At 35.8% G+C, this 27,855-nt stretch overlaps 2 protein-coding genes across 13 annotated transcripts in view; both read left to right on the forward strand.

Moving 5' to 3' along the window:
* The window catches only part of LOC123539383 (striatin-3-like), a 38,705-nt gene extending 25,880 nt beyond the window's left edge, over positions 1-12,825 (forward strand). For all 8 annotated transcript variants that reach the window (XM_045323973.2, XM_045323953.2, XM_045323967.2 and 5 more), the window contains 6 exons: positions 229-398; positions 1,192-1,359; positions 1,812-1,952; positions 2,341-2,448; positions 4,994-5,080; positions 7,271-12,825. In XM_045323973.2, coding sequence (XP_045179908.2) covers positions 229-398; positions 1,192-1,359; positions 1,812-1,952; positions 2,341-2,448; positions 4,994-5,080; positions 7,271-7,440 — 844 coding nt within the window. In that variant the 3' untranslated portion in view covers positions 7,441-12,825. The remainder of the gene's footprint in view (positions 1-228; positions 399-1,191; positions 1,360-1,811; positions 1,953-2,340; positions 2,449-4,993; positions 5,081-7,270) is intronic.
* A 3,541-nt stretch (positions 12,826-16,366) lies between these two features.
* Positions 16,367-27,855, forward strand: part of LOC123539346 (helicase-like transcription factor) — a 47,873-nt gene continuing 36,384 nt past the window's right edge. For all 5 annotated transcript variants that reach the window (XM_045323912.2, XM_045323924.2, XM_045323936.2 and 2 more), the window contains exons 1-5: positions 16,367-16,461; positions 21,908-22,062; positions 23,786-23,940; positions 25,193-25,359; positions 26,523-26,757. In XM_045323912.2, the coding sequence (XP_045179847.2) occupies positions 21,915-22,062; positions 23,786-23,940; positions 25,193-25,359; positions 26,523-26,757 (705 nt within the window). In that variant the 5' untranslated portion in view covers positions 16,367-16,461; positions 21,908-21,914. The remainder of the gene's footprint in view (positions 16,462-21,907; positions 22,063-23,785; positions 23,941-25,192; positions 25,360-26,522; positions 26,758-27,855) is intronic.

Genomic DNA, 27,855 nt, shown 5'->3' on the forward strand with positions numbered 1-27,855 from the left:
TTGCTACTGGAATAAACTATGTACATGTATATACATCTTTCTGTAAGTAAATCCTACATGTCAAATGAAAGAAAATGTAGTTTTGAGGCACTTGAGTCATTTAAGAAAGAAATCAAGCCTGTTTCTTTAGGCAGAAAGTAGCTGCTTATTGGTTGCTATTAAGAAGATAAATCTGCCTTAAGAACGTGTGTATTTGATGAAAATATATATTCAATTTCTTTATTTCAGGGCAGCCTCATTAGATGTAGAGCCAGTGTATACCTTTCGTGCACACGTGGGTCCTGTGCTGTGTTTGGCAGTGAGTGCCTCGGGAGAGCAGTGTTACAGTGGTGGATTAGACTCCACTATAAGATGTTGGAATATACCTAGTTCAAATATAGACCCTTATGATTCTTTCGGTTAGTGGTGAAAAATATTTTCTACTTTTACCAGGGCCTCTGTTGCTGGGTGGTTTAGGCCGCTGACTTTGAATTACTTGTAGCTCACAGCAGGGCTTGGTGGGGTGGGGATCCAAAACCAGCATGGAATGTAGAATTCTGACATACAAGGGTGCATCTGGCTGACTTGCAGAAGTTCAGAAGGAGCCTTCATAATCAAGGTCACTAACTTCAGATCTGTTGCCTCACCAGTAAGGGTTGGAACCTTGCTTGGGAGTTAGAGTTCTTTGTGAAGAAGCCATCCAGCTGGCTTTTTAAATGTTAGTGGTTCTACCAAAGTACCCGTCCATGCATAAAATAATTCCAGGAGGGGCCCTGGAGTCTTCTCTCACCACAAAATGCTGGAGAAGTAGCCATATAGCCTGCATTGTGTTGATGTGACAATAAATCCAACAAAAACAGAATATAGAAGTTTCAGTGGTTCTCCTTGGCTGCCAGGCTTGCTGAACTTACAGTGTCCATAATGGCACCTGGAATCCTTCTCATCTAAAAATAGGTAAAAAGTCACCATATGCCCAAGATTGTATTGGTTTTACTTGAACCAACCAACATTTACTTTTACCAAAAACTTATCCATTCACTGCCAGTCTGAGAATCAGTCTTGCTTCAAGATTGTGTTCCAGAACAGTCATATGCTGGAGTTAAGAAAGTTCCCCAGCTTTAAGCCTTTATGGTTGCGGGTGCTGTAATTTCCATCTATTCAAGAATTTTGCAATATCATAGAGATGTTACTGAATACTTTCATCTATTTCAGATTCTAATGTTTTACAAGACACAATGGTTGCCCACACAGATGCGGTGTGGGGTCTGTCAATACACAACACAAAAACACAGCTGTTATCGTGTTCGGCTGATGGAACAGTACGATTGTGGAGCCCAGGAACAAAATCACCACTACTCAACACCTTCACTGTTGACAGTGGTATGTATGTTTGTATGTCCTGCAGATACCCACCCACTGGGTTAGATCAGTAGTTTACAAATTGGAAAGTTTACGTTTGAATAGAGTACAAGTTTTTACTAGTATGGTGTCTGAAGACACTGGTAATGTCAGCTTTCAGCCATACATAGTTGAAATACTACATCATGTATCAAATTGTCAAATCCAAATACTGATCATTGGAATTTAAGTTTAGATATAAAAGAGAATATGTGATCTTTTTTCAGATAGTATCTTTACCGAACCTTTATATTGCATACATGTATGCTTTTCATCTAAGTAAAAAAAAAGTAAGACTGCATGTCTTTAGAATATGAAAAGTGACAATTCTGTAATGTAGAAGGAAACTTCAGCACTCTATGTTACCTGTTTCTCTTTGTAATAAGAATCTGGTTGCTTTCCGCAGAAATTAAAAATAAAGGTTTTACTTGTAGAAGATGGTGTGCCAACATCGGTGGACTTTGTGCGTTGTGATCCTGGCCAGATGGTGGCCTCCTATACCTCAGATAACACGTATCTCTTTGATCTAGAAACCAATAAACAAGTTCTCACACTAGAAACTAAACAAAATAATGGTATGTATGCACACGCAAACAATTTAGATTTTTGTGAGAGAAAAAGAGGCGATGAAATCTGACTTTGACTTATCCATTTTTGCCAAAAGTTATTTTGTACTTGTCCACAAAATGGTTTTAAATATGATGAAGTTTCTATTTGTACGTATGAACTCTGGGACAAGCTGGGCAAGTCAGACAACTGATTTTGCTATCATTGTTTAAAATGTTAACAAAGTACTAAGTTTACATAAATTTATCTGTCAGACAAGTATGTACATTCCAAAAAGGTTACGTGGGATGGTGTGTGGTGGGGGGCGGGGGACAAAACTCTGAACCATTTCTCTTAAGCAGTTCTAGCTGGGTAATATTTGTGTTCCACTGATGTTTTGTATTTTCTATGTTACAGATACTGGAACAAACAATCAAATAAACTGTGTGGTTAATCATCCAACACTACCCATTACAATTACTGCACATGAAGATCGTCATATAAGATTTTTTGATATAAACACAGGTATTGTATTTTGTTCTGAAATTTGTTTTTCGTAGCCTGCAAGGAGCATTAAGCACAAAGTTAAAAGGTGTAGAAAAATAGTTCAGGCTAAGAGGTACAAGAAAGTAGTCATAGCTTTGTTAAGATAGATACACATAATACATTCCAGATATACTTTTAACGTATCCATGGTCATGTGGTTACGGTCACTGATTTTTAGCTCACCTGTCACAAAGTGACAAGGTGAGCTTTTGTGATCGCGCGGTGTCCGTCGTCCGTCGTCCGTCCGTGCGTCCGTAAACTTTTGCTTGTGACCACTCTAGAGGTCACATTTTTCATGGGATCTTTATGAAGTTGGTCAGAATGTTCATCTTGATGATATCTAGGTCAAGTTCGAAACTGGGTCACGTGCCATCAAAAACTAGGTCAGTAGGTCTAAAAATAGAAAAACCTTGTGACCTCTCTAGAGGCCATATATTTCATAAGATCTTCATGAAAATTGGTCAGAATGTTCACCTTGATGATATCTAGGTCAAGTTCGAAACTGGGTCACGTGGGTTCAAAAACTAGGTCAGTAGGTCTAAAAATAGAAAAACCTTGTGACCTCTCTAGAGGCCATATTTTTCAATGGATCTTCATGAAAATTGGTCAGAATGTTCACCTTGATGATATCTAGGTCAAGTTTGAAACTGGGTCACGTGCGGTCAAAAACTAGGTCAGTAGATCTAAAAAATAGGAAAACCTTGTGACCTCTCTAGAGGCGATATTTTTCAATGGATCTTCATGAAAATTGGTCAGAGTGTTTACCTTGAAGATATCTAGGTCAAGTTCGAAAACTGGTCACGTGGGGTTAAAAATAGGTCAGTAGATCTAAAAATAGAAAAAACCTTGTGACCCTCTATAGAGGCCATATATTCATAAGATCTTCATGAAAATTGGTCAGAATGTTCACCTTGATGATATCTAGGTCAAGTTCGAAACTGGGTCACGTGGGGTCAAAAACTAGGTCAGTAGGTCTAAAAATAGAAAAACCTTGTGACCTCTCTAGAGGCCATATTTTTCATGAGATCTTCATGAATATTGGTCAGAATGTTTACCTTGATGATATCTAGGTCAAGTTCGAAACTGGGTCACGTAGGGTCAAAAACTAGGTCATTAGGTCTAAAAATAGAAAAACCTTGTGACCTCTCTAGAGGCCATATTTCTCAATGGTCTTCATGAAAATGGTCAGAATGTTCACCTTGATGGATATCTAGGTCAAGTTCGAAACTGGGTCACGTGGGGTTAAAAACTAGGTCAGTAGATCTAAAATAGAAAAACCTTGTGACCTCTTAGAGGCCATATTTTTCATGAGATCTTCATGAATATTGGTCAGAATGTTCACCTTGATGATATCTAGATCAAGTTCGAAACTGGGTCATGTGGGGTTAAAAACTAGGTCAGTAGTTCTAAAATAGAAAAACCTTGTGACCTCTCTAGAGGCCATATTTATCAATGGATCTTCATGAAAATTGGTCAGAATGTTCATCTTGATGATATCTAGGTCAAGTTTGAAACTGGGTCACGTGCGGTCAAAAACTAGGTCAGTAGATCTAAAAATAGGAAAACTTGTGACCTCTCTAGAGGCGATATTTTTCAATGGATCTTCATGAAATTGGTCAGTGTTTACTTGAAGATATCTAGGTCAAGTTCGAAACTGGGTCACGTGGGGTTAAAAACTAGGTCAGTAGGTCTAAAAATAGAAAAAAACCTTGTGACCTCTCTAGAGGCCATATTTTCAACGGATCTTCATGAAAATTGGTGAGAATGTTCAGCTTGATGATATCTAGATCAGGTTTGTAACTGGGTCATGTGCGGTCAAAAACTAGGTCAGTAGGTCGAAAAATAGAAAAACCTTGTGACCTCTCTAGAGGCCATATTTTTCACGAGATTTTCATGAAAATTGGTGAGAATGTTCACCTTGATGATATCTAGATCAAGTTTAAAAGTGGGTCACGTGCCTTCAAAAACTAGGCCATTAGGTCAAATAATAGAAAAACCTTGTGACCTCTCTAGAGGCCATATTTTTCAATGGATCTTCATGAAAATTGGTCAGAATTTTTTATCTTGATGATATCTAGGTCACATGTGCTCAAAAACTAGGTCACTATGTCAAATAATAGAAATAATGACGTCATACTCAGTTCAACACTGGGTCATGTGGGGATAGGTGAGCGATTCAGGACCATCATGGTCCTCTTGTTTAACCTTTTACTGTTGATATATTCGGTTAAGCTCTGCTGGAGAGCTGTCCAGTTGACTTCTGGAAGATTGGTGGTTATACTCAGATGCCGGCCTTTGTCTGAAGTAATGCCTTAAGGGTCACTTTTGACCCTTTTTCCACCTATGAAAAGCTGGAATGTTGCCATTTTACCTAAATTATATCAGTGTGACCTATAATGGAACGAACAAAAGATATGTATTTCAGAAATACTGTTGAAAACTGCATTTGAAAAGAAACAACAAAACAGTATTATCTGCATAAAATGTTTTTCTGGGTTAATAAAGTTATCACATTTGCTTACAGGAAAAATGATACATTCAATGGTAGCTCATTTAGATGCTGTAACATGTTTAGCAGTGGATCCCAATGGACTTTATCTGTTGTCAGGGAGTGAGTTACTCTTTTCCTACTAGATAGCACTTCATTTATCTGCTTGCTAACATTAGACATAATTATACCCCCACCAAACATGTTTGAGGGGGGTATATTGGAGGCAGTTTTGTCGTGTCGCGTCCCGTCCCGTCGCGTCCCGAAATCTATTATCTCAGTTATTACCAAATGGATTTGATTCAAACTTAAAATACATGTTTCACCTTATCACCCACATCATGTGACACAAGGTACATAACTCTTGACATCAAGTTTTCATGAATTATGTCCCCTTTTACTTAGAATTTAAGGTTAATTTTGTTGTATTTTCACTATATCTCAGTTTTTACTAAATGGATTTGATTCAAACTTAAAATAGATGTTCCACCTCATCACCCACATCTTTGGGGCCCACATCATGTGGACACAAGGTGCATAACTCTGACACCAAGTTTTCATGAATTATGTCCCTTTTACTTAGAATTTAAGGTTAATTTTGTTGTATTTTCACTATATCTCAGTTATTACTAAATTGATTTGATTCAAACTTAAAATAGTTGTTCCACCTCATCACCCTGATGATGTGACATAAGGTGCTTAACTCTGACATAAATTTTTTATGAATTATGTCCCCTTTTACTTTAAATTTAAGGTTGATTTTGATGTATTTCCACTATATCTCAATTATTACAAAATGGATTTGATTCAAACTTAAAATTCCACCTCATCACCCACATCATGTGACACAAGGTGCATAACTCTGACACCAATTTTTCATGAATTATGCCCCTTTTTACTTAGAATTTAAGGTAAATTTTGATGTATTTTCACTATATCTCAGTTACTACTGAATGGATTTGATCCAGACTTAAAACAGATGTTCCACCTCATCACCCACATCATGTGACACAAGGTGCATAACTCTGACACTAATTTTTCTTGAATTGTTTCCCCTTTTACCTAGAATTTAAGGTTAATTTTTGATGTATTTTCACTATATCTCATTCTGATTGGCTTAAAGCCAAAGGGAAGTAACCTTTTTTTAACTTTTGTACTGAGTTTCTTCCCCTTAAATTCCAGGAATTAGTCTGTTTTAAGAAATCCTATTTTTAGATTTTCAGTATTTTAGATATTTTTCTAACTTTTTTATTATAAGTCCTATGTAGAAAGTAAAAACATTTTTCTGTGGTAACATGGGTCGGTAAGACCCTTTTTTGTATTCACTTTTAGTGTATCTCTAATATTAGAGATTTAATATATTTACTTGTATTACTATACTAGTATTATACTAGTATTACTTATATGTGGAGGCCCAGGATGAAGTACTCCAAAGTATTTTTAAGATTCCTTATGGTTTCCATTCTTCTGTGACAAGACCGTATGGTGGGGGTATGAGTCACTCCTGTGACAGTTCTAGTTGTTATTTGAGCCGCGCCATGTGAAAACCAACATAGTGGCTTTGCGACCAGCATGGATCCAGATCAGCCTGCGCATCCGCGCAGTCTGGTCAGGATCCATGCTGCTCACTAACAGTTTCTCTATTGCTATAGGTTCTGAAAGCGAACAGCATGGATCCTGACTAGAATGCGCGGATGCACAGGCTGGTCTGGATCCATGCTGGTCGCAAACCCAGTATGTTGGTTTTCTCATGGCACGGCTCATTTGGAAATGTCACAAATGTCTCATGAACAGACTCAGTCAAACCGAGTCTGCTATTATTCTTCTTGGTTGCATTGTTTGCTTCCAAAGGATCTTTTTACAGATTTTATTATTTGTAATTTTTGTTTTAAACGTTGGAATCAGTATTATTTATGGAGGACTTGCCATCATGCATTATCACCTATTGAATCAAATTATGGAAATTTTATCTCGTAAAAAAGTACAATTTTGAAAAATATTTAAACTATTGAAATTAACAGATTTTACAGTGATTTAAGATTAAAAAATTTATGCATATTTACCAATGAACAGAAAATGGTTTGTTGTAGATTCTGCCTTAACGGCCAGTGTACATCATGGTCAGCCTGCACATCCATGCAGTCTGATCATGATCTGCACTGTTTCGCCATTCAGTCAGTCTCCTTTTATGCACACTTTTTGACAGTTAATGGTACTGTCCAAATTGAAAGATGGACAAGTTCAATATAGAAATTTAGCAGGGTAAGGGTTAAGTAGAATAAATGTTTATAAAATTTTGTTTTGTTCTTGTAGGTCATGATTGTTCAATAAGACTGTGGAATCTAGACAGTAAAACTTGTGTACAAGAAATAACTGCACATAGAAAAAAGTTTGACGAATCAATACATGCAGTTGTGTTTCATCCTTCGAAACCTTACATAGCAAGCGCGGGAGCGGACGCTTTAGCGAAAGTGTTTGTATGATAGGAGATACATGTATATATTCTAGGATCTTCAAATTATTTAGTGTACATAGTCACCAGAAAAAAAGACCACTAGACATATTCGACGGCATGTTACGAATGACGAAAAAATGTCATGGTTATGCAAGAATTTTAGACTACACGTTTAAATGGTAGTACTGATGGTAAAAGGTATCGGTACACACAGGTGTAGTGTTTTATAAATAAGAATATTGCCTGGAGCTTGGCTATGAAGAAGAAAGGATTTGATTGAGGAAAATAGTTTGGTGAATGCAAAACAGATTTTGGCTATCTACCTCAGCCAAGTCGGTGAGAAATTAGAAAAAAATGCAAATAGAGCAGAAGTCCGAATAAAATGAAGTCTTATAAAAGACATAAGAAAGGCAACTTGCAAATGTGCATAAACGTACACACACGGATTTATATACCATTAGGTAAAAATATAAAGTATACATGCGTACATCCTATTTTTTTTCGGAGCAATTACCAAAAGCAAAAGATATTTCTAATGCCACCATCCGAAAGATGACATTCAAAATCATAGATTTAAAACATTTTGTTGATAGATATTTAATGAGTTGATAGGTAAAAATCATTCTGGGAAATATTGACAAGTTCTATACTATAAACGTATAAAGCTTATAGAAATCAGTCACTTGTTCATTTTGTAATTACGGATCATTCATTTATCAGTACTTACACTATCAAAGAAATCATGTGTTGAAATTGGGAAACATTATTTTTATTACCATAGATGTTTAAAAGATTTTGGATTTAACGCATGTTGCAGTAAGACAATATATAAAGCTTTGCTGCAGAAGTACTTACTATTAATAGCTCTGGGTATGTTGAAGGAATTAATTTTTTTGTGTGTTTGTAAATTTGACACGAGTGTCTGAAACTTTGTTATAAGATGGTATAAATTGTCATACTTTTTAAGCGTGTAGAGATTACTGGATGCAGAAAAGTTAAAACAATTACTTACAATATACACCTGAATAAGTGTCTTCGGGGGCTACAAAAATTCCAAAGGTGCGTTGAACTTTTTTTTGAGAAAAATATACAAATGAATTTCAATATTTTTTGGTTAATACTGTTTCCAGATCTACTTTTATTTAAATACCTATTATTGTTGCTTGGATTTAGGGTAAACTCTGGAGCTAATTTTGGTCTTTTCTGTGTTTAATACAAATATCAAGACTAGTCAGAATTTTTTTTTTTTGGATAATCTAGTTTGTTGGGTGGGGGGTTAATTTGTGAGGGGAGTCCTTATTTGGAGGTATAAGGTAAGATAAGCAGTGATTTTAACACGGATAAGCCAGTATCAGATTTTGTAATTGTGATGTGCTATTTATTTATAAATATTAAACTCGTCATATAGCCTTATGATGTACTGGTATCTACAGATGTATATTTTATATATACGTATATATTTACGGTAAACAGGCATACTTCAGTAGCAATTATTACTGATGTATCAGTATAGTCTTGTGCTTTTCTTTGAATTATATTTGGCTTCATTAATGAATATTTGCACTACATATATTAAGAACAACTTAACCCAGGACAGCTGAACATGGTACAATGTCTACTTAATATGAATAATCTCTGTATACACAGCACTGCATGACTCATATTGGCTCGCAGTTTCTCTGAGCAGTTTATTGTGCAAGCCACTTAATGTTATTCCTTTCAGTAAGAAATTAGTGTACTTCTTTAAAAAGTCTGCTGAACACGTTTGAGCCGCCTTAGTGATGTTAAAACAAATGGCTTAAGTGGTTAAATTACATAGTGAGCCATGTAGAACTGAAGAAAACATGCTATACAAATAGACTAAGTTTTGTTATGCTTTGTTTCAGTGTTTTAATGAATTGTAAAGATAATATGACACATGTTTGATTGACCTTTAGCCTGCTGGCAGCAAATGATACTGCCTTTGCAACCAGCGCAGACCAAGATTAGCCTGCACATCTTTGCAGGCTGATCATGGTCTGCACTGTTGGCTCTTCAGTCAGTTAATTTACAGTGAAATTCTAATAATAAATGGTACTGCCTAAATTGAATGATAAACCAGTTCATTTTTAGCAGGGTTAAGCTCAAACTTTATTTATCTCAAAAATGAGTACAATCCAATACATAGAAGGTGATGTAATTAAGAGTGTGCAAACTTTTAAGACATGAAAACACTGTTGTGTGTAAATGTGCTAGTTTATATTATGAATGTTTTATATTAATGCTAAATGTGCTGTTATGTTATTAGGTATTATGTTTGATGCAATACAGACTATACCAAATATTGTATTTATACACAATGTACATGTATATTTAGTGGAAAAAAAGCCCTCAAGTTGCCAAATGAGAAAACATTTCAATTTTGTTTTGTATCAGTTGTATTCACACATAGTCAAAACAATATATAGCATTTCAGTAATTGCTGAAAATTTGGAAATATTTGTGGTTACGTTAAAGCCAGAAATCTTGTTTTCACAGAATATGGTCCTGTTATATTCTTTTTGATGAAGGGTATCTATGTAACAGTGTAATTAGAGTCACCAACATGAAATTACATTTACAACATTACCTTTTATTTAAGCCTCTCTTTGGTCAAATTCTTAAATTTGAGGAATAGGTCCAGCTGTCTTGGAGAAGGTTTAAAATAAGGAACTGGCAGGTATCTCAATATGATGTGATATTTATAATACCATGATACCTAAAAGCATAAATAGTAAGGATTTAATTAAATGACCTGAGCCTTCTAACAGGTATTTGCATGAGTTGGTGATTTAGTTTTTGCTTTGGCTCTAGTAATTTAAAAAAAAAAAGAAAACCAAGGTTATGAATAGATTTTATCACAAGCAATACCTTTGATTAATGTTGTGAAATTATATTTTATGTATCGAATCTAGAGCAAGAAAATCTTTCCAAATTTTCGGCAGTTTTATAGATTTAAAGTGTAGAGTTATATTTAGTAACAACAACAGTTAAGTGTTCTGTTTTCAGTGTTCATGGTCAGAGTTTTCTGCATGTATATGATGGGTTGGCTTTATTTGCAAACTATTTACAGTGCAAATGTCTTTGTTTGATAAACCAAATACACATATATTCACAATAATTTACATTTATGACTTATTAGGCATTGTGTAACTCTGGTGCACGCAGTTGAGTTCGGTATGGTTTACATGCATCACAAGACATCTATTAGGAGATGCATGGACAGTGGAGGGAAATATGATTAAATGGCTTTTCCAAAACATATTTAACATAAACGCTTGTTGTCCACCTTATGAAAATATTGTGTTTACATTGATACATTTTAAAAACAAGCTTAATGCAGAAAGATAAGAAGTGGCATGTTTTATTTCATTAATTCATTATCTCAAGTACTTACATCATAATATAATTAGAGTTTTTTTCAAATACTCAAAAGTGCTATTATGTTCATAAAAGAATATATTTAATATATTCAAAACATATTTTTAAGTGTATATAGATAGAAAGTCACGTCTAATAAATATATATGACAGACTTTTGGTTTAAGTAAATGCTGATTAATTCTGGTAATTCATGCTTATTAGCCCTCAAAGTTAAAATAATTGTACTGATTTGACATTTAACACAACAAAAGAAGAAAAAATAACAATGCAGGATCATTGTCCTTTCACTGACTAGTTATTACATAACTGAAAGGCTGACATTCAACCTATATGAAGCAGATAAACACTTTAATTAATCAAAGAAACAAATTGATGGTACTTACCAAATAATTCTTACATTAAGTAGCCTGGCACAGATCAGAATGGTCAGACTTGTAATCATGTTACTATCTTTACAGTTAACTTGATAACACTTAGTATCAGTGTTATAAAATAAAATGATCTGGTACCTGGATCTGTTTTATGTACTTACCTGTGTTTAGTTGTCCTTTATTTATTTAAGATTTTGTTAGTTTTCAATGAAATTTGTTGTTTTTAGTAACCTCTTGTATTAAAGTTAATCCCGAGTAATATTGCAATTTCTGGTCATAGGAGGAATGAAAGAGAGGCGTTTCCTTGTATACCTAGTTTCCTTGTGTTGTTCCATCTTCCACCAAACGAAAATTCTTACATTTGTCATCTCTTTTAACTTGCACTCTTTTTACACCCTTGGCCTAATTTCAAAGCTTCTCTCTAGATTACATGTAACTGATGAAACATCTGTTCCCCATAAGAAATTCTGTCAGTTAGAATGTCATTTATTGTCAAAATTTAATTGTGTCAATTAGATTTTCTTTTATTCTCTAATTTATTTTATTTGTAACTATTGCGATTGAAAACATCAAATTACAATCACCAATACTTTTAAGACTATGAAAAAAGATCTAGTTATTTCTAAATTTATTCTGACAAACTAATTATAGGTATTATTACATGTACACAAGATATTATTACATGTACATGAGAGAATCTGAAAAGAAAAAAAAACCATTGAATTTCAATTTCTCTGTTTTAATATAGCTTTTGAATTTAAAAGTGTTTATAGCTCATTACTTTATACACTTGATGGCACAAACATTGGCAGCCTGGTTCTTTGATACTCATTATTTTACTAAATGTTGTATGTTCAATATTCACCTATACCGTGAGTGTATTTTTGCAGAATGATTGCGGATCTTTTAAACCCAAGCTGTAGCCGACTCATCTAATACTTGCTGTATGATAGGGGATCTGTTTTTGGCCTGCTGTGGCTGGTTTTAATGATTACAAGCATATGAAGTAAAAATGCCTCTTAATTATTATTTAAGACTCTCCCAACCCCTTATAGTTCAACTAAATACAAAGTTGCACCAAGTTATTCTAGGGGACCTGATTCTTCATAAACAATAATTAATTTTAGACGCATTTGCTCCCCTGGAACAAAAATTTGATACTTGCACAATCAGACTACAATGATTTTCAGAAAGCTTTGTTCTGTCTTCAGATAATGTTGAATTTCTTCCATATTTCTGGCAATTTTAGAGTAACGTCTGTATAACAAGTTTTATGTTGAACTTGCGTGAACTATATTTAGACATATTTGCTAAACAGAAACTTCTTTCTCTCAAACAATACTTGCTTTGCTTAAGTCTCTAGCTGTTGGCTTGAAATTTTATGATTTTTCACTGAAACTTCAATGCAACTCTTCTTCAGTTCAATGTAGATTATCTCCCCTGTTCAGACTTAAATGTAGATTTGTCTCCCCAGTTCATTGTTGCATCTCTCACATGTATTGTTTCATTTTAGATCCCATCTTCTATGCTATATCTGTCATGTAATTATTCTGTCATAGTTGTTAAGCATGTTTGAATACACCTTTTTGTAAACAAAAGTACATTTTAATAAATGAAAATAAAGTAATGTATTACATATAATTGTGTCTATTATTTTTGTAAGTTGAATGAGCTGATGTCATAGCTAAAGGACATTCTTTCCCCTAACATTGTATTGTACTCTTAGGTTTTCATGTAAGAAAAAATTGACAGATGAAGCAACATTTAAAAGGCACTATGACACTTACTTTATTGAGTAGCCATCTCATTTCTGTATTGCCATATCATTTGTCTTTTAAAAGGAGTCTCTCTAAATTCAAGCAAGTCCTAAAGTCTTTAGGACTTGCTTGAATTTAGAGAGACTCCTTCAATTACAGTGGTAAGCAAGCCAACCCTTTACCTTATTTCGAATTTCAGGAAGTACTATTAAACATTTTGACTTGTTCTGATGAAGATCGAAAACCTTTGGTCATAAAACTTAAAAAGGTAGTGTTTGCGCTTGAAAACTATTTTACTATTTCGACAATCTTTCGGCCCAGTCAAAGCCCCAATATCGACGAAACACAGGATGTGTATTTGTCTTGGGTAATAGTCCAAGATCGTGTAATTGGGGGTAGCTCTTGAGGTAAGGGCAGGTCATAGAAGTCGCAAGGTAATTTTTAAGCTTTGAATATCTCACTATTCTGACCATATCTTGGTAGATCGCATACGCTGATGCACATTGGGGTAAGTTTTGCTTTTGAACAACCGTATACAAATGTATACAGACGGATTTATTTTACGTTTTGGCTCTTGTCCCGAGTCCCTGCAGTGCTGGGAACTTGCAATTAAGATATGTTATAAGTAGTTTGACCGGTTTTCTGAAACTTTTGATGAATAGAATGGATAGCTAGCTTAGTTTGAAAGAGCCTGTTTATGAGTTTTAAGACTCGCTGCTACAGGGAAATGCGACACTTGTTATATGAGCCGCGCCATGAGAAAACCAACACAGTGCGTTTGCGACCAGCATTAATCCAGACTAGCCTGCGCATCCGCAGTTTTAATGAAATGGTTTCGGAATATGCAGTATAGGAAGTGAAGGAACACATATATAACGTATGGTGGCTGTTGCGTGCAGTGTTTCGTTCTGGAGATTTGATAGTTTCAAGATGACACAACGAAACCTTTACAGTTTCGTTATGACGTGTTAGCGCGTGCACCAGGACAACACAACAAAATAATTGCGCTACATAACCATGTGACCAATCGCGCGCCAACGCGACATAATGAAATATCCGTATGAAACCCCTACTTTTGAAAAACACTTATTACGAGTTTTTCTTACCAGATGGCCGACATTTAAATCAAGAAATTTCTTTTATCTGAACAAGTGAACATATATCTATATGTATTGTTCAGGACGTTGATTTTACCTTTAAATAATGTGCGTTCATACTAACTATGAATCAGTTTGATGACTGACCTTCATCCTCGATCGGAACTAGGCCAGACCGGGACGACTTTGGTGGATATTGATACGAAGGTAGATGTATAATGGATTTCAGGTCATGCTTCATTCACTAATTTCCAAAAGAATACGTATATATAAACATGGTTATATCTTCACATCAGCGCAGAAAAAGAGTAAATTTTGGGACCACTTATATTTAAAGGCTCATATAAATACCTTTCATTAAAATGTGGCTGCCACATTTTCAATTATGAACATAAAATATCTTAATTTCATGCTAAATACTGTTTTAAATAATTGTTTCTTCTAATATTTGACAAAGGTTTGAATATTAATGAACATAGTAGAAAAGATTTTTTGAATGATACTGTTTTTTATTACTCCCCCTCCCCATGCTCCCTTATGACTCTATCTTTGGTGCTTTTCTAACCCTGTATTTATGCATAACATCTATTTGGACAGCTGTGTCCATTGTTTTAAATAAATTTAAAATATGTAGCTTTTATTAATATTCTTAGCCCCATGGAACTTTCAGAAAAGCGATTTCTTCCTTACGTACACAGGATTCAGTGTCTTATGCACTGTTCTATATGATGGCAATTTAATATTTATAATGTTTCTTCCACATCAAACTACGCCATAAAACGTGAGACATATTAAGCGCATATATAATAACACTTACTTCCAAAGGTTCTTAATTCCTATAGATTCCATCATCGTGTCTGAAGATTCTAATTGACACATTAACACTGTGTCGGCTTTCTGGAGATTCTCGACCTATGATTTTTGGGGATAATGTATTATGTATAAACACAAATATATCTGAAATTTACTTTTAATCAGCTATATTTTTTTTATTTTATACAATTTTCTATGCATGAAATTACATCATATGTCACATGTTTGTGATATTCGCACGGACAGGCCTCACCATTTGAGGAATCAATAGTCGTGGTGCAGTCTGATATGCCTAAAACAACGTTGACATCATATATTGAAAGACCTTTTCTCTTGCACATGGGCAGTGGCCAATAAATTTTGTTACAATTAATGGTGACTGCCGACAGACAAAAAAAAGTAGCACGTACAGAACTTTTTATTTATCAAAATTAGTAATGCGACATATGAAAACAATTATTCTATATTGAATTACGTTCCTGAGTCAATATAGAGAACCGAATACAAATGACTCGCGTCCGTTTCAGTTTCCGTATGTAAGACGCCACTCAACTACATGCATATAGTTATAGCACTAGAATCTTCCTAGGTTCTGTTTACGACTTTAATAGTTTTTAAAAAAGTTTTATGTTTCTCTCATCTACACCCGCTTCCTCCATATTATTATGGACTATATTGCTAAGGCGCCAGTCATGTGACAAATAGTTAAAAGTGTGAAAGATTTCATCTCTGAAAGTTAAAAGTGCGATTATTAAAAGCAAACGAAATGGAAATGGATTTCTTGTATGGCAGACGGGATTCAAGTTCCCGTGCTTCTGCCAGCGATGCTGTAAGAACTCATCTTGCATCCTGTGTGGGTTAGTTTTCTTTTATTTCTCCTGTTTCATAATCGACAAATACGGTAGTCAAGAAAAAGAATCTATCACTAGTTGAAGCTACGGATGAAAATATCTGGCTCTCGGATGTAAGTTATCCTCGACCCAGATATTTCCTTCCATACCTTCAACCAATGAAAATTTCTTGTAACTTTTTTAAATAGGGACAAGGTTGGAGCTGGACTGTACATGATTCACATTGCTTCGTGGGTATTCCGCAGTCGGAAAGGGGTTTCATGAATATTATATATTTAGTTGTTAAGGCATCATGACAAGGCCGTATTGATTGTGGTCAACATTGACAATGTTTTATCTGATTTCTTAATATATGGTCAGAGAACTTCAATGACTGTGTTTTTCTACGGTAGGCCTATGCCAGTTTATGGTATTTATCATGTGGGGAAACACCCTCTGTGTTGTCATAGAGCTAGCTTATGATGCCGATCTGCTCTTCTTCAAGTTTAAGTGCATTAAGATATTAAGTCTTGACTGAAATTGTATAAAAAGAAGTACAGTAAGAAAAAATGCAAATATCTCTCTTGATTTAAAAAAAAAATATTCATTTTCAGTATGATATTGCCTTTAATAATTTGACAGTTTTATACCATATAGGACGAAGTCATCAGTTATTACACATACTTTCTCGCATGCACCGTTCCGCCAGAAAAACCGCGGAAAAAATTGCGGTATCTGTCAATTTACGTTATCGTATGCTAAAGGTGTTCTACAATATTGGTTAGTATTATTATACTCCCAGGTACAAAGTATATATGGAGCCTGTATTGGTGTTACGCATGTCAATTAGTCTGCTCGCGATAATTTGGTCCGTCTGTGCGTCCATGACTTTTTCAGTATGGACGCATTGGTCGAGAGGGCTAAGACGCTTTCCTACGGAGGTGAAGGCCCCTGGTTCGAATCCTGGCTACTCCCATTGCGGTGTGTCCTTGGGCAAGGCACTTTATCACGATTGCCTCAGTCGACCCAGCTGTAAATAGGTACCAGCAAATTGCTGGCGGTGAGATATAAGATGCCTAGCCTGCGTTCTAGTCGTCTGATTACCGGAGGGCTAGCAAATCCTCAGGTGATTTTCTAGTCATCCGGTAAATTATTGATTTCCTAATGAATAGGACATGATTTTATATAGTTTTAATGTTATTTACTTGAGATATCGATACTTATCTGTAAACAAAAGTTTGTGTAAATACATACAATAAACAGTTACGATAAATAACTGCATTATTCAGCTGATGGAAGTTTGCCGATCTCAATAATGGCAAAATCGACGTGACGTCACTTATTAAAATCTGTTCATCTTGAGGCTTTTATGGGATCGGAATTTTTGAATTTTAATAACTTTTTCACTGGATTTTCAAAATTAAAACAGTTTTGAAGAACTTTCAATTTTCATATTTTAGTATTCAAATATTTTTTAATGAATTACTGTTTTAAATGACATCTAATTTCAAAAGCGGCAGCATGATGTTCAAAACTTTTAAGAAAAACAGTAGTTAGGCGTTCATAATTAATCCATTTTAATTTGAAATAATCATAGTCAAAATTAATGAATGCATTGCCTTTTTTAAGCTTTCCATTCTTCAAAAAAGATATAGAAATTTGTGTTTTAAAAATTAAAGTTTAGGCTGTTAGAAAAAACATCACTTTTTACAAAATAGCATATGGACGTTCGGCGATCAATGTTTTATCATTTCTAAAAACAGAATATCAACGGATTTGTAAACAAACACGATCTCTTGCATTTAATCGACTGAACAATCAGATAAGTATTGATATTTTAAGTAAATAACATTTAAAACTATATAAAATCATTACTTATTCATTAAGAAATCAATTACCGGACGACTAGAAAATCCCCTGAGGACTAGAATGCAGGCTACTCGTCCGGTTACCGAATGGCTAGACACTACCTTGGTTTTAACTGTCATGTAGTTCAGGTAGTTGTAGAAACCGTACAGCTCTCAACGAGAGCTGTATAAACAATGTTGTTTCTTTGCTCCTTTCGACATGTGTTTTCCCGCAATTGAATTTGGCACTTCACTTCACTGTTCTTAATATAGGGTCGCAGAAAAGCTCTAGAGAGCTTATGTTAAATTGTTTCACCAAGTGACGGTAAATAAAACTTACCTTTACCTTTCAGTTTCAGTTTTATGATTGCATATGCCATGATTTGTGATTTTCCTACATATCTGTGATATGTCACATGTTTAATTCAAGGTATAATTCATATGAAAGGGGCACTTAACAAATCTGGTATAATAATAATAATAATAATAATAATAACTTCTTGTAAGCGCTAAAAGTTGTCTTGAAACTGTGGTGAAAACTGAGTTTTTCTTGCACTCCCTCACTAACAGATGTATCAGCTGTCTCCACAACTGGGGGTGCAAAGTACCATTCTGGGGATGAAAATACTAACCCCCCATGTGAGTGTTTCTGGGAACACTGAAACCATGGGTGAATTTTTGTTTTAACTTCTTTGTTTTTATACGCCTGTCTGTGAAAGAGCAGGGCGTATTGTGTGAACACCTGTGGCGGCAGGTGGGCGGTCAGCATCTAAAGAATGTCTGCTGTCAGATTTGATCAGTTTTCACTGGATCTTTACCAAACTTGTTGACAATGTTTGTGGGCATAATATCTCGGCCAAGGCACTCTTGGATTATGGCCCCTGAATTACTCGAAAAACTGAGAATTTAGCCTTGTCCGCTCTCTTAAGTCGAACAGTTTTCATCTGATCTTCACCAGACTTGCTGACAATGTTTGTCTAGTGCCCTGTCATACCTGTTACAGCGAATATCATACTTTGCAAAATTTATGCAGCCCTGTGATATTTAGGACTGGTCCTGATTTCAGGCTTTTGACTGCCAGAATTTCCTTATATGACTACTGTAAAAGTTGATTTCAGGCTTTAGAAGGTAGATTTTCAGGCTTTAGGATTTTGACTGAATCCCAGGCCTGTTTATGGGAAGCTGGTGTCACAGTGACATCATTCGCCGTGTACTCGCACTGGCTTTAGTATTTCTTTTTTTTTTGTTTGCACTCTGCGCAGAAACTTGTCGACCTTTACACTTCCTTACTGTTTAAAAAATAATTTTTAGTTGCATATACATTTACTAATCGAAAAGGAAATAAAAGAAACATGTTGGCACGGTTTACAAATTTCTGTGACTGATTTTGGATGCTCTGTTACCCATGCAGACGACCAGTCTGCAGACTGTACATAAAACGGAACCGGAAGTCATTGAAAAAATTGCCTTTGTAATAAATGCAGACAACAAAGACTAATAACTATAAATGGAAGGTAACTACTCGGGGATTTGGGCCGTTCTAAATCCAGGTATGTTATAAAAGATGTATATTTCAAAATGTTGCAAGAATTGCGAAATGAAAGTGAAAGTAGTGCTGTCAAAATGAAATACTCCAGTGTTTATGATATATAATTTAAAACCATATTTCATTACTTTGAGTATCTACATGAATAATAGAAAAGGTTAAAAATATTAACTTTTTCACAACTCCCCCACCCCCCACCCAAAAAAACCAGTAGTTTTATAAGGTCTATCGTTTCTTTGAAGTTTGAGCATTGAAGCAAGTCTGTTATTGCTTAACTAGCCTAGCTATTGTGATCTTGCTATGTGTAGTGTCAGTGGTATGTCTTATGTTTTGGGGGTCACTCCGTCAAACGTCAAGGTCACAGGGGCCTGAACATGGAAAACCATTTCCGATAATAGCTTGAGAATCACTTCACCCAGAATGTTGAAACTTCATAGGATGATTGATCATGCAGAGTAGATGACCCCTATTGATTTTAGGGTCACTCTGTTAAAGGTCAAGGTCACAGGGTCCTGATCATGGAAAACCATTTCAAATCAATAACTTGAGAACCACTTGACGCGGAATGTTTAAACTTAATAGGATGATTGGTCATGCAGAGTAGATGACCCCTATTGAATTTGGGGTCACTCCATTGAAGGTCAAGGCCACAGGGGCCTGAACATGGAAAACCATTTCCGATCAATAACTTAATGTCTTGACCCAGAATGTTGAAAATTCATAGGATGACTGGCCATGCAGAGTAGATGACGCATTTAGATTTTGGGGTCACTCCGTTAAAGGTAAAGGTCACAGGGGCCTGATCATGGAAAACCATTTCAGATCAATAACTTGAGAACCACTTGACCCAGAATGTTGAAACTTCATAGGATGATTGGATATGCATAGTAGATGACCCCTATTGATTTTGGGATCACTGTATTAAAGGTCAAGGTAACAGGGGCCTGAACATGGAAAAACATTTCCGGTCAGTAACATGAGAACTACTTGACCAAGAATTTTGAAACTTCATAGGATGATTGGACACGCAGAGTAGATGACCCCTATTGAATTTTGGGTCACTGTATTAAAGGTCAAGGTTGCAGCAAACAGAACATGAAAATCCATTTCCGTTAGCTACTTGAGAACCATTTGACCCAGAATGTTGAAACTTCATAGGGTGATAAGATGACAGGGCTTCAGATAATTTAATTGGCCTATGAGTATTTACTCATCCTAATTTTTGTGAATGAGTAAAATGGTAAAACCTGAAATTTACTAGGAGTAAATTTAATCCTGAAAATTTGTAAATGTGAAAAAAAAACAGAAATCGGTTTTATAACATCTTTATTGAGTGTTACACCCATGAAGTTGTTTACAGTTCAGTTTCAGTTCAGCATTTCTAGTTTTTGCTTTTATCACCCTTGGCTTGCTTTGGCTTAAAACACTTGCTACTACTCCATAAAATATTCAATATACCTTTATGTTTTGGGGATCGTTCTTGGTTTAAAGATTTGTAGAGTGTTTGTTCACTTTTTACATTCTTAGAGACATTTTGTTGTTTACTCCACACCATAAGTTAATATTTTATAATAAATCAAATTTGCTTTAAAATACACTACCGTACCGTCAATATTGTTTCCCCAACTATTTGATTTACGCACGCATTGAGTATATAATATAGTTTAATATAGGTCTATAGAGTACCACTCAATGCGTGTGTACGTTCTATGTAGGAGAATTAATGCTGACCGTGCTCATGTTACGTAAAGCATTTAGACCATTCAGATTTTGTTTACGCTAGTAAAGTCGTTGCGGGCGTTTCTGTTATTTCTTATCTGTTTTTATAGGCTTAAATATTATCAGACATGTGTATATGCTTTATTTCAAAGCATAATTTAGGCTAATACGCATCTTAACTGGAGCCCTGAGCATGCTGAGATGACCCCTATTGTTTTTGGGGTCACTATAAAAGGTCAAGGTTGCAACAAACAGAACATTGAAATCCATTTCCAGTCAAAAACTTGAGAACTATTTGACCTAGAACCTTCAGATTTCATAGGGTGATAGAAGTTACAGAGTAGATGACATCTATTGTTTTTGGGGTCACACCATCAAAATTCAAGGTCACAGGGGGCTGAACATAGAAAATACTTTTCAATCAATAGCTTGAGAACCACTTGACCCAGAATGTTGGAACTGTATAGGATGATTAGACATGCAGAGTAGATGACCCCTACTGATTTTGGGATTACCCTGTCAAAGGTCAAGGTCACAGGGGCTTGAACATGGAAAACAGTTTCCAGATCATAACTTGAGAACCACTTAGCCCAGAATGTTTAAACTTTGTGGGATGATTTGACATGCCAAATAGATGATTCCTATTGCAGCCAGCCATCAGTGTCGCTTAGACTTGCTCCTGTTCCCTATTGACTTCCTGTCTATATGACTCTGCATTGGGGGAGACATGCGCTTTTCTACAAAAGCATCTTCTAGTTTTTATGCTTGTTTAGTGTTCACCAAACTTAGTCAGAAGCATCTCTTTCAAGTTTGTTCAGATGGTTCCATTTGACCATTTGAAGCTTGAAATAGAAAATCTTAATGCTTGAACCACGTTTGTGTCTTTACCAAACTTATTCTGTATTGTCCAGGGAAAAAGCTTTATAGAACCATGATTTGTCAATGGTCTTATACCATGAAAGTGCAAGTCGATTGCCTAGGACTAAATGTTTATTTTAATGAAGTCTCGTTGTAAACATGGTCTTTGGATCAAAGCTAGGTCATGTAGCGATACAATCCTGCATAGACCTCTTGTTAATTTTACTGTTTCACGTAACCTTTCCTCTAATTTCAGAAACATAATGGGTCGTGGATGGTGGAGAAACAGTAGTAGCTGGGGCTGGAAGAAAAGGCGGTCGTGGGGTTCAAGCTTTCCCAAATACAACTATGACCAAGATGACTCTTTCATTGATCAGATGCTGGCAGAGCGATATCGATTGGCATTGCTTGGTAACATCTTGATTTATATTTTTTCATAGGGATTTTAATACCCCGCCACGGGTAGTACGGGGTTATAGGAATGGTCTCCATCCTTCAGTCTTCCGTCCTTCCGTCTGTAACCTCATCAAGACAATGTGAAGAACTCATGAGTCAGCCATGTTGGCTCAAGGTCAAGGTCACAACTCAAGGTCAAAGGTTTGAGCCTTCCATTTTATGTCTGCTCTGTATCTCCTTAACCCCTTGAAACTTGGGTGAAATGATCACTTCATCAAGACAATGTCTGAGCTCCAGATAAGCTGCGTATTTACGCAATTAAAATTGCAGAAAACACAATTGAATTCATACAGTGTGCAAGTAAAACGCAAGTAAAATTCCTAATACCCAATAAAAAATTGCTTGCGTATCGCATTTTCCTTATTACTAGAACGGGTACGAGACTTTTAGCGCTAGATTTGACTGACTGGTTATACGTTACCACAGAACAGGTTGCAATTTATCGGAAAAATCACAGGACCATTCAGTCAGCTGATCGGTGTTATTTGGACGCTTTGTAAACAATTTTACGCCGATAAAATGTAAAAGAGGTTGCAGAAAAAACATTGTTGCAGCACAAACAAACAAATTAGTGGGACATTTTGCTGTTCAACAATGACAGTTATCTGTTTTTGACGATGTAGTGTCACCAATACTGGATGACATTTTTTGGGAGTATGCATATTGCGGTGACCACATTGTTCGGGATATTGTTGTTATTGTTGTGACGTCAGCGAATGGCTTCGGCGACAGCTGAAAATCTCAGAAAACCTCAGAAAATGTCTGATTACTCTCGTAAAGTGTATCAGATTTGAATACTGTCGAGTGCGGTAGGTGTATTTTAGTGTTATTTCTTCACTACGCTCGCTAAATTGCGATCACCCTGTGTTCCGTGCGTATTTTCAGGGGACCCTGGGTTTTTGACGTTTCATTCCTGGTGTTTATTTTATATATATAGGGGTATTTTTTGTAAAGATAGACTTCTATGGTCTTATTGATAGAATTTCAGACTCCTGTGGTTATTCTTATCCAAAGTGTACTTAAAATACCACAAGTTTATGGATTATGCATACATACCTACTGCATCGACTTAAAATGTACAGGAGTCACTGACATCGAATCACTTGTCCCTCACCGATGTGGGTTTTTATCCAGTTGGCTTAAGGAAGCTCATTGCTTCTATCCAGATGCCTACCTGTGATGAAATAATGCAGAGGGGTACCTTGGGTCTTCCTCCACCATCAGTGTGCCATATGACCCAATAATTTTGTCAGTGTGACATTTCAGATCCAACAGATAAATAAACAAATAAAATGTATAGGCACCATCATTCTTAAATGTATAAGAAACCTATAAATATCACAGAATTATCAAACTTTCTTACATAAAGATTGTGACTTTCAAAAATTTTGCCCTTAAATTGATGAGGTTGCGTGTGATATTCTGTGGTCTAAAGTGATATCAGTCTGTTTAAAGCATTGAAAACACATGAAATAAGAAGAAAATATGTTTGTTTTACATGAATATCAAATTACCTTTTCACTTGTGAACTCAAGATTTTAGATTTTCGCTCCCACCTATGCCACTCTTGAAAATATTGCAGCATGTGATCACTCTGTGAAAAATATTTGGATCTTGCACTGAAGCAAACAAATATCCTCTGCATGTTTAAAATTTCAAAACATTATCCTGGTTTTAGAGAGGGACCAGATACTAGGAACTTCATCACAGGCAAGTCAGTCAGTGGTTGATGATAACGATGATGATGAAATGGGTCGTGATGACTTGGATGACGAAATCTGTTTTGGATCCCTGCGTGGAAATATCGTGGGCTTGCAGTATTATTCAGGAACTGTGAGTATTCTCCTCTAAATCACAATAAATAAGTATGACTATGCATTGCCTGTCAGGAAATTTATTAAATTCAATCTTGATCTGAGGGCAATGTTGGTTAAATTCTGCCTTGTTTATTATGTCTTCCACCACACAGTGGTGTGGGAGACATATTGATTTACTCCAGTCTGTGTGTGTGTGTGTGTGTCTGTCACAAAGCTTGTCCGCATTCTTAAGTCGAACATTTCTCATCCGATTTTCACCAAACTTGAACAAAATGTGTTTGACCATAAGACCTCGGCCAAGTTCGATAACTAGCCAAATCGGTCCAGGCGTCTTGGAGTTATGGCCCTTGAATTACCAAAAATCGGCCTTTTTACTCTTGTCCGCACTCTAATTCGAATATTTCTCATCCAATCTTCACCAAACTTAAACAAAACGTGTTTGACCATGAGACCTCGGCCAAGTTCGATAACTAGCCAAATCAGTCAAGGCATTTTAGAGTTACTGCCCTTGAATTACCGGAAAAATCCGTCTGTTTACTCTTGTCCGCTCTCTAAGTCGAACATTTCTCATCCGATCTTCACCAAACTTGAACAAAATGTGTTTGGCCATAAGACCTTACCCAAGTTCGATAACTAGCCAAATCCGCCCAGGCACTTTTCATTTATGGCCCTTGAATTACTGATTGGATCCACTCATCCAGACCATCTAATTGGATCCACTCGTCTAAAACATGTAGAGAAACTAACATTTTTCATCATCTAAGGGGCAGTTGTGGGAGACATGCGTTTTTCTCAAAAGCATCTCTAGTTTTGGTTAAAGTCAGCAACACTTCTATGGATTATTCTGAATAATTATTAACCTTTCCCTGCTAACTTTCTAAAATGGACTTGTCCATCATTCAATTTGGGCAGCATCACTTATTATTCAGAGGGATGTTCACAGAAAATTTATGACAATTTCATGGGGATATGAGTTAGTGGATTTCAACTTTTTAACACAAAATGAATGGGAATTTTACTTGTTTGTTGGGATAAAATTTCGTGGATTGACTTAACCACGAAGTCCATGAAAATTAGTCCCCCACAAATATTAATGATTTCACAGTATTTTAATTCATCAAATCGCTTTCTTTTTTCACTGAATTTACGATGACTAAAGTTCATATTAAATAACTTCACATAGAATCTTTAGTCAGGCTGCTTTATACAGCATTCTATGTTAAAATGAAGTGTAGCAATTTTGTTAAAGAATGATGTTTAAATTTCAGGTCAACAAAAAAGAAATGGTTGCATTGGAGAGGGAGCCCCAGAATCGTTATGATATAAATGCTATCAAAGTGAAAAATGTTGGCAATGTACAAGTCGGTCATATAAAAAGGGAGCTAGCTAAACCCCTTGCTTTTATTATGGATAGAGGATTGGCAAGACTTGAAGGGTAATTATTCTTAGGGGTGTAACGATACACTGAAATATTGATGCATTGCGATCCTGAGTGTCCCAGTAGTATGCATCAATAGAAAAGTCAGGATCCAATAACAGTCGCTGATAGTTTCTTCAACAATCGATATTGAAATTTTAGTAAATATAGAAATAATAATTTATAACCCAAGAAACAGAGCCAGCTTGCATTTGCGCCTTGGAAGTTGTTTATGTCTCCATTACAGTAATTAACCTCATGGACTTAAAACTACAATAAAGGACTGAGAAGTCTGGGAGGTTATTAATAAATTTAGTTCTCTTATCTTCAGTTCTTAATTTCTTAGAGAAATATGTGTATATCAGCAATTACAAACAGTGCTGTGTCTTACACTGTGTAACAGTGCCAGTTGGTAGTTTTACTGTATAAAACATGGTGGCCAATAACTATTGCAAGAGTATCACAATAGTAACTTGCAATAAAATAGTATCGCAATAGTCTTTCAGCAATATCAGTAGAATTGCAATAGTCAAAATTGGCCCCAATAGTCACCCCTAATTATTCTGTTATATAAAATTAAATTTGCAAAATGAATATTGTAGATTGAGTATTCACCTGCTTCTGAAAAAACAGGCACACAGTATTCTGTTAGTTTTGTAATATAAACCTGCTTTTCAAAATTTGGGAAATAAATGTAGTTGGCCATACCAAAACCAGTTATACCAACTTCTTAGTGACTTTTGGCATGAACACACTAATAGCTGGTCTTCTTTATTCTATATAAAATTGACAGATTTTAATAGCTGCAGCACACATCAAGATCTGTTTTTCAAAGTCTGCAATTTACATTTTCTTGAAGAATATTGTCAGTGCTGAATAAAAATTAAAAGAAAAGGTGGGGGTCTTGTTTGATGCATTGAAGAAAATATTTTCAGTAAAATCAAACTGCAAAATCAGCTAAAAGAGATGACCCTAAATAATAGTGGTGGTGTTTGATCTAAGATTTCTTGATAAATTCTGTAAAACTACCATTTTGTTATGAAATGATGCTACCAATAAGTCAAGCATAGATATGTTACGTGATTTCAGCAAAGAAAATTAGAGACATAGCTCTAAAAAAGAATGTGAAAACCATTTTCCTATTCAGTGTCTGTATACCGTTTGTCTTTGTACTTGTTTAGAGTTGTACCTTTTGGAGCCCAAAACATGTATTCCATGCCTGTAGAAATTAGTCTGTGGGGCAAGCCAGAAAACCAACAAGCTTCAGTTGACAAGTTGAAGAAATCTGGTTTTTACCTGACTGGTGGGACACAGCCGGCAACCAGCAATGGAAGTGGGGCCTCATCATCACTTGGAGCTACTGATTATGCCTTTGCTGCAATACAACCAAGACGGACTTACCTGACACCTGCAGAGGTATACTGTAAAGTCAATTCAGTTAGTTTGGTTTCTGTAATGGCTTTTCGAAAAGGGTTTGTTTTGTGGGTCTATACATTTTTGGATTTCAAATTTAAAGATGAAAGAAAAATGAAATTTTATTTGCTTGTTATGTTTCCCACACCACTGTGGTGGGAGCCATATTTATTTACTCGTCCGTCTGTCACATATCTTGTCCGCACTGTAAGTAAAACATTTCTCATCCGATCTTCACCAAACTTGAACATAATGTGTTTGCCAATAAGTCCTCGGCCAAGTTCGAAGACTAGCCAAATCGGCCCAGGCACTTCGGAATTATGATTCTTGAACCAAAAATCGCTGCCAGTATCCGCATTCTAAGTCATTGGTGCATGGTTGATGCCAGTATCCGCACTCTTAAGTAATTGGTGGATGGTTGATACAGATACATAACTATTCAGATGATTAGGCAGTTGTGGAAGACATGCGGTTTTCTCAAAAGCATCTCTACAATATTGTAGTTATGTCTCCCACCACACAGTGGTGTGGGAGACATACTGATTTACTCCAGTCTGTGTGTTTGTCTGTCACAAAGCTTGTCCGCACTCTAAGTCGAACATCTCTCATCCGATTTTCACTAAACTTGAACAAAATGTGTTTGACCATAAGACCTCGGCCAAGTTCGATAACTAGCCAAATCCGTCCAGGCATTTTGGAGTTACGGCCTTTGAATTATCGAAAAATCGGCCTTTTTACTCTTGTCCGCACTCTAAGTCAAACATTTCTCATCCGATCTTCACCAAACTTGAACAAAATGTGTTTGACCATGAGAACTCGGCCAAGTTCGATAACTAGCCAAATCGGTCCAGGCATTTTAGAGTTACGGCCCTTGAATTACCGAAAAAATCTGTCTGTTTACTCTTGTCCGCTCTCTAAGTCGAACATTTCTCATCCGATCTTCACCAAACTTGAACAAAATGTGTTTGGCCATAAGACCTTACCCAAGTTCGATAACTAGCCAAATCCACCCAGGCACTTTTGATTTATGGCCCTTGAATTACTGATTGGATCCACTCATCCAGACCATCTAATTGGATCCACTCGTCTAAAACATCTAGA

Source organism: Mercenaria mercenaria, chromosome 1, assembly GCF_021730395.1.
Source record: "Mercenaria mercenaria strain notata chromosome 1, MADL_Memer_1, whole genome shotgun sequence".
Lineage (NCBI taxonomy): Eukaryota > Metazoa > Mollusca > Bivalvia > Venerida > Veneridae > Mercenaria > Mercenaria mercenaria.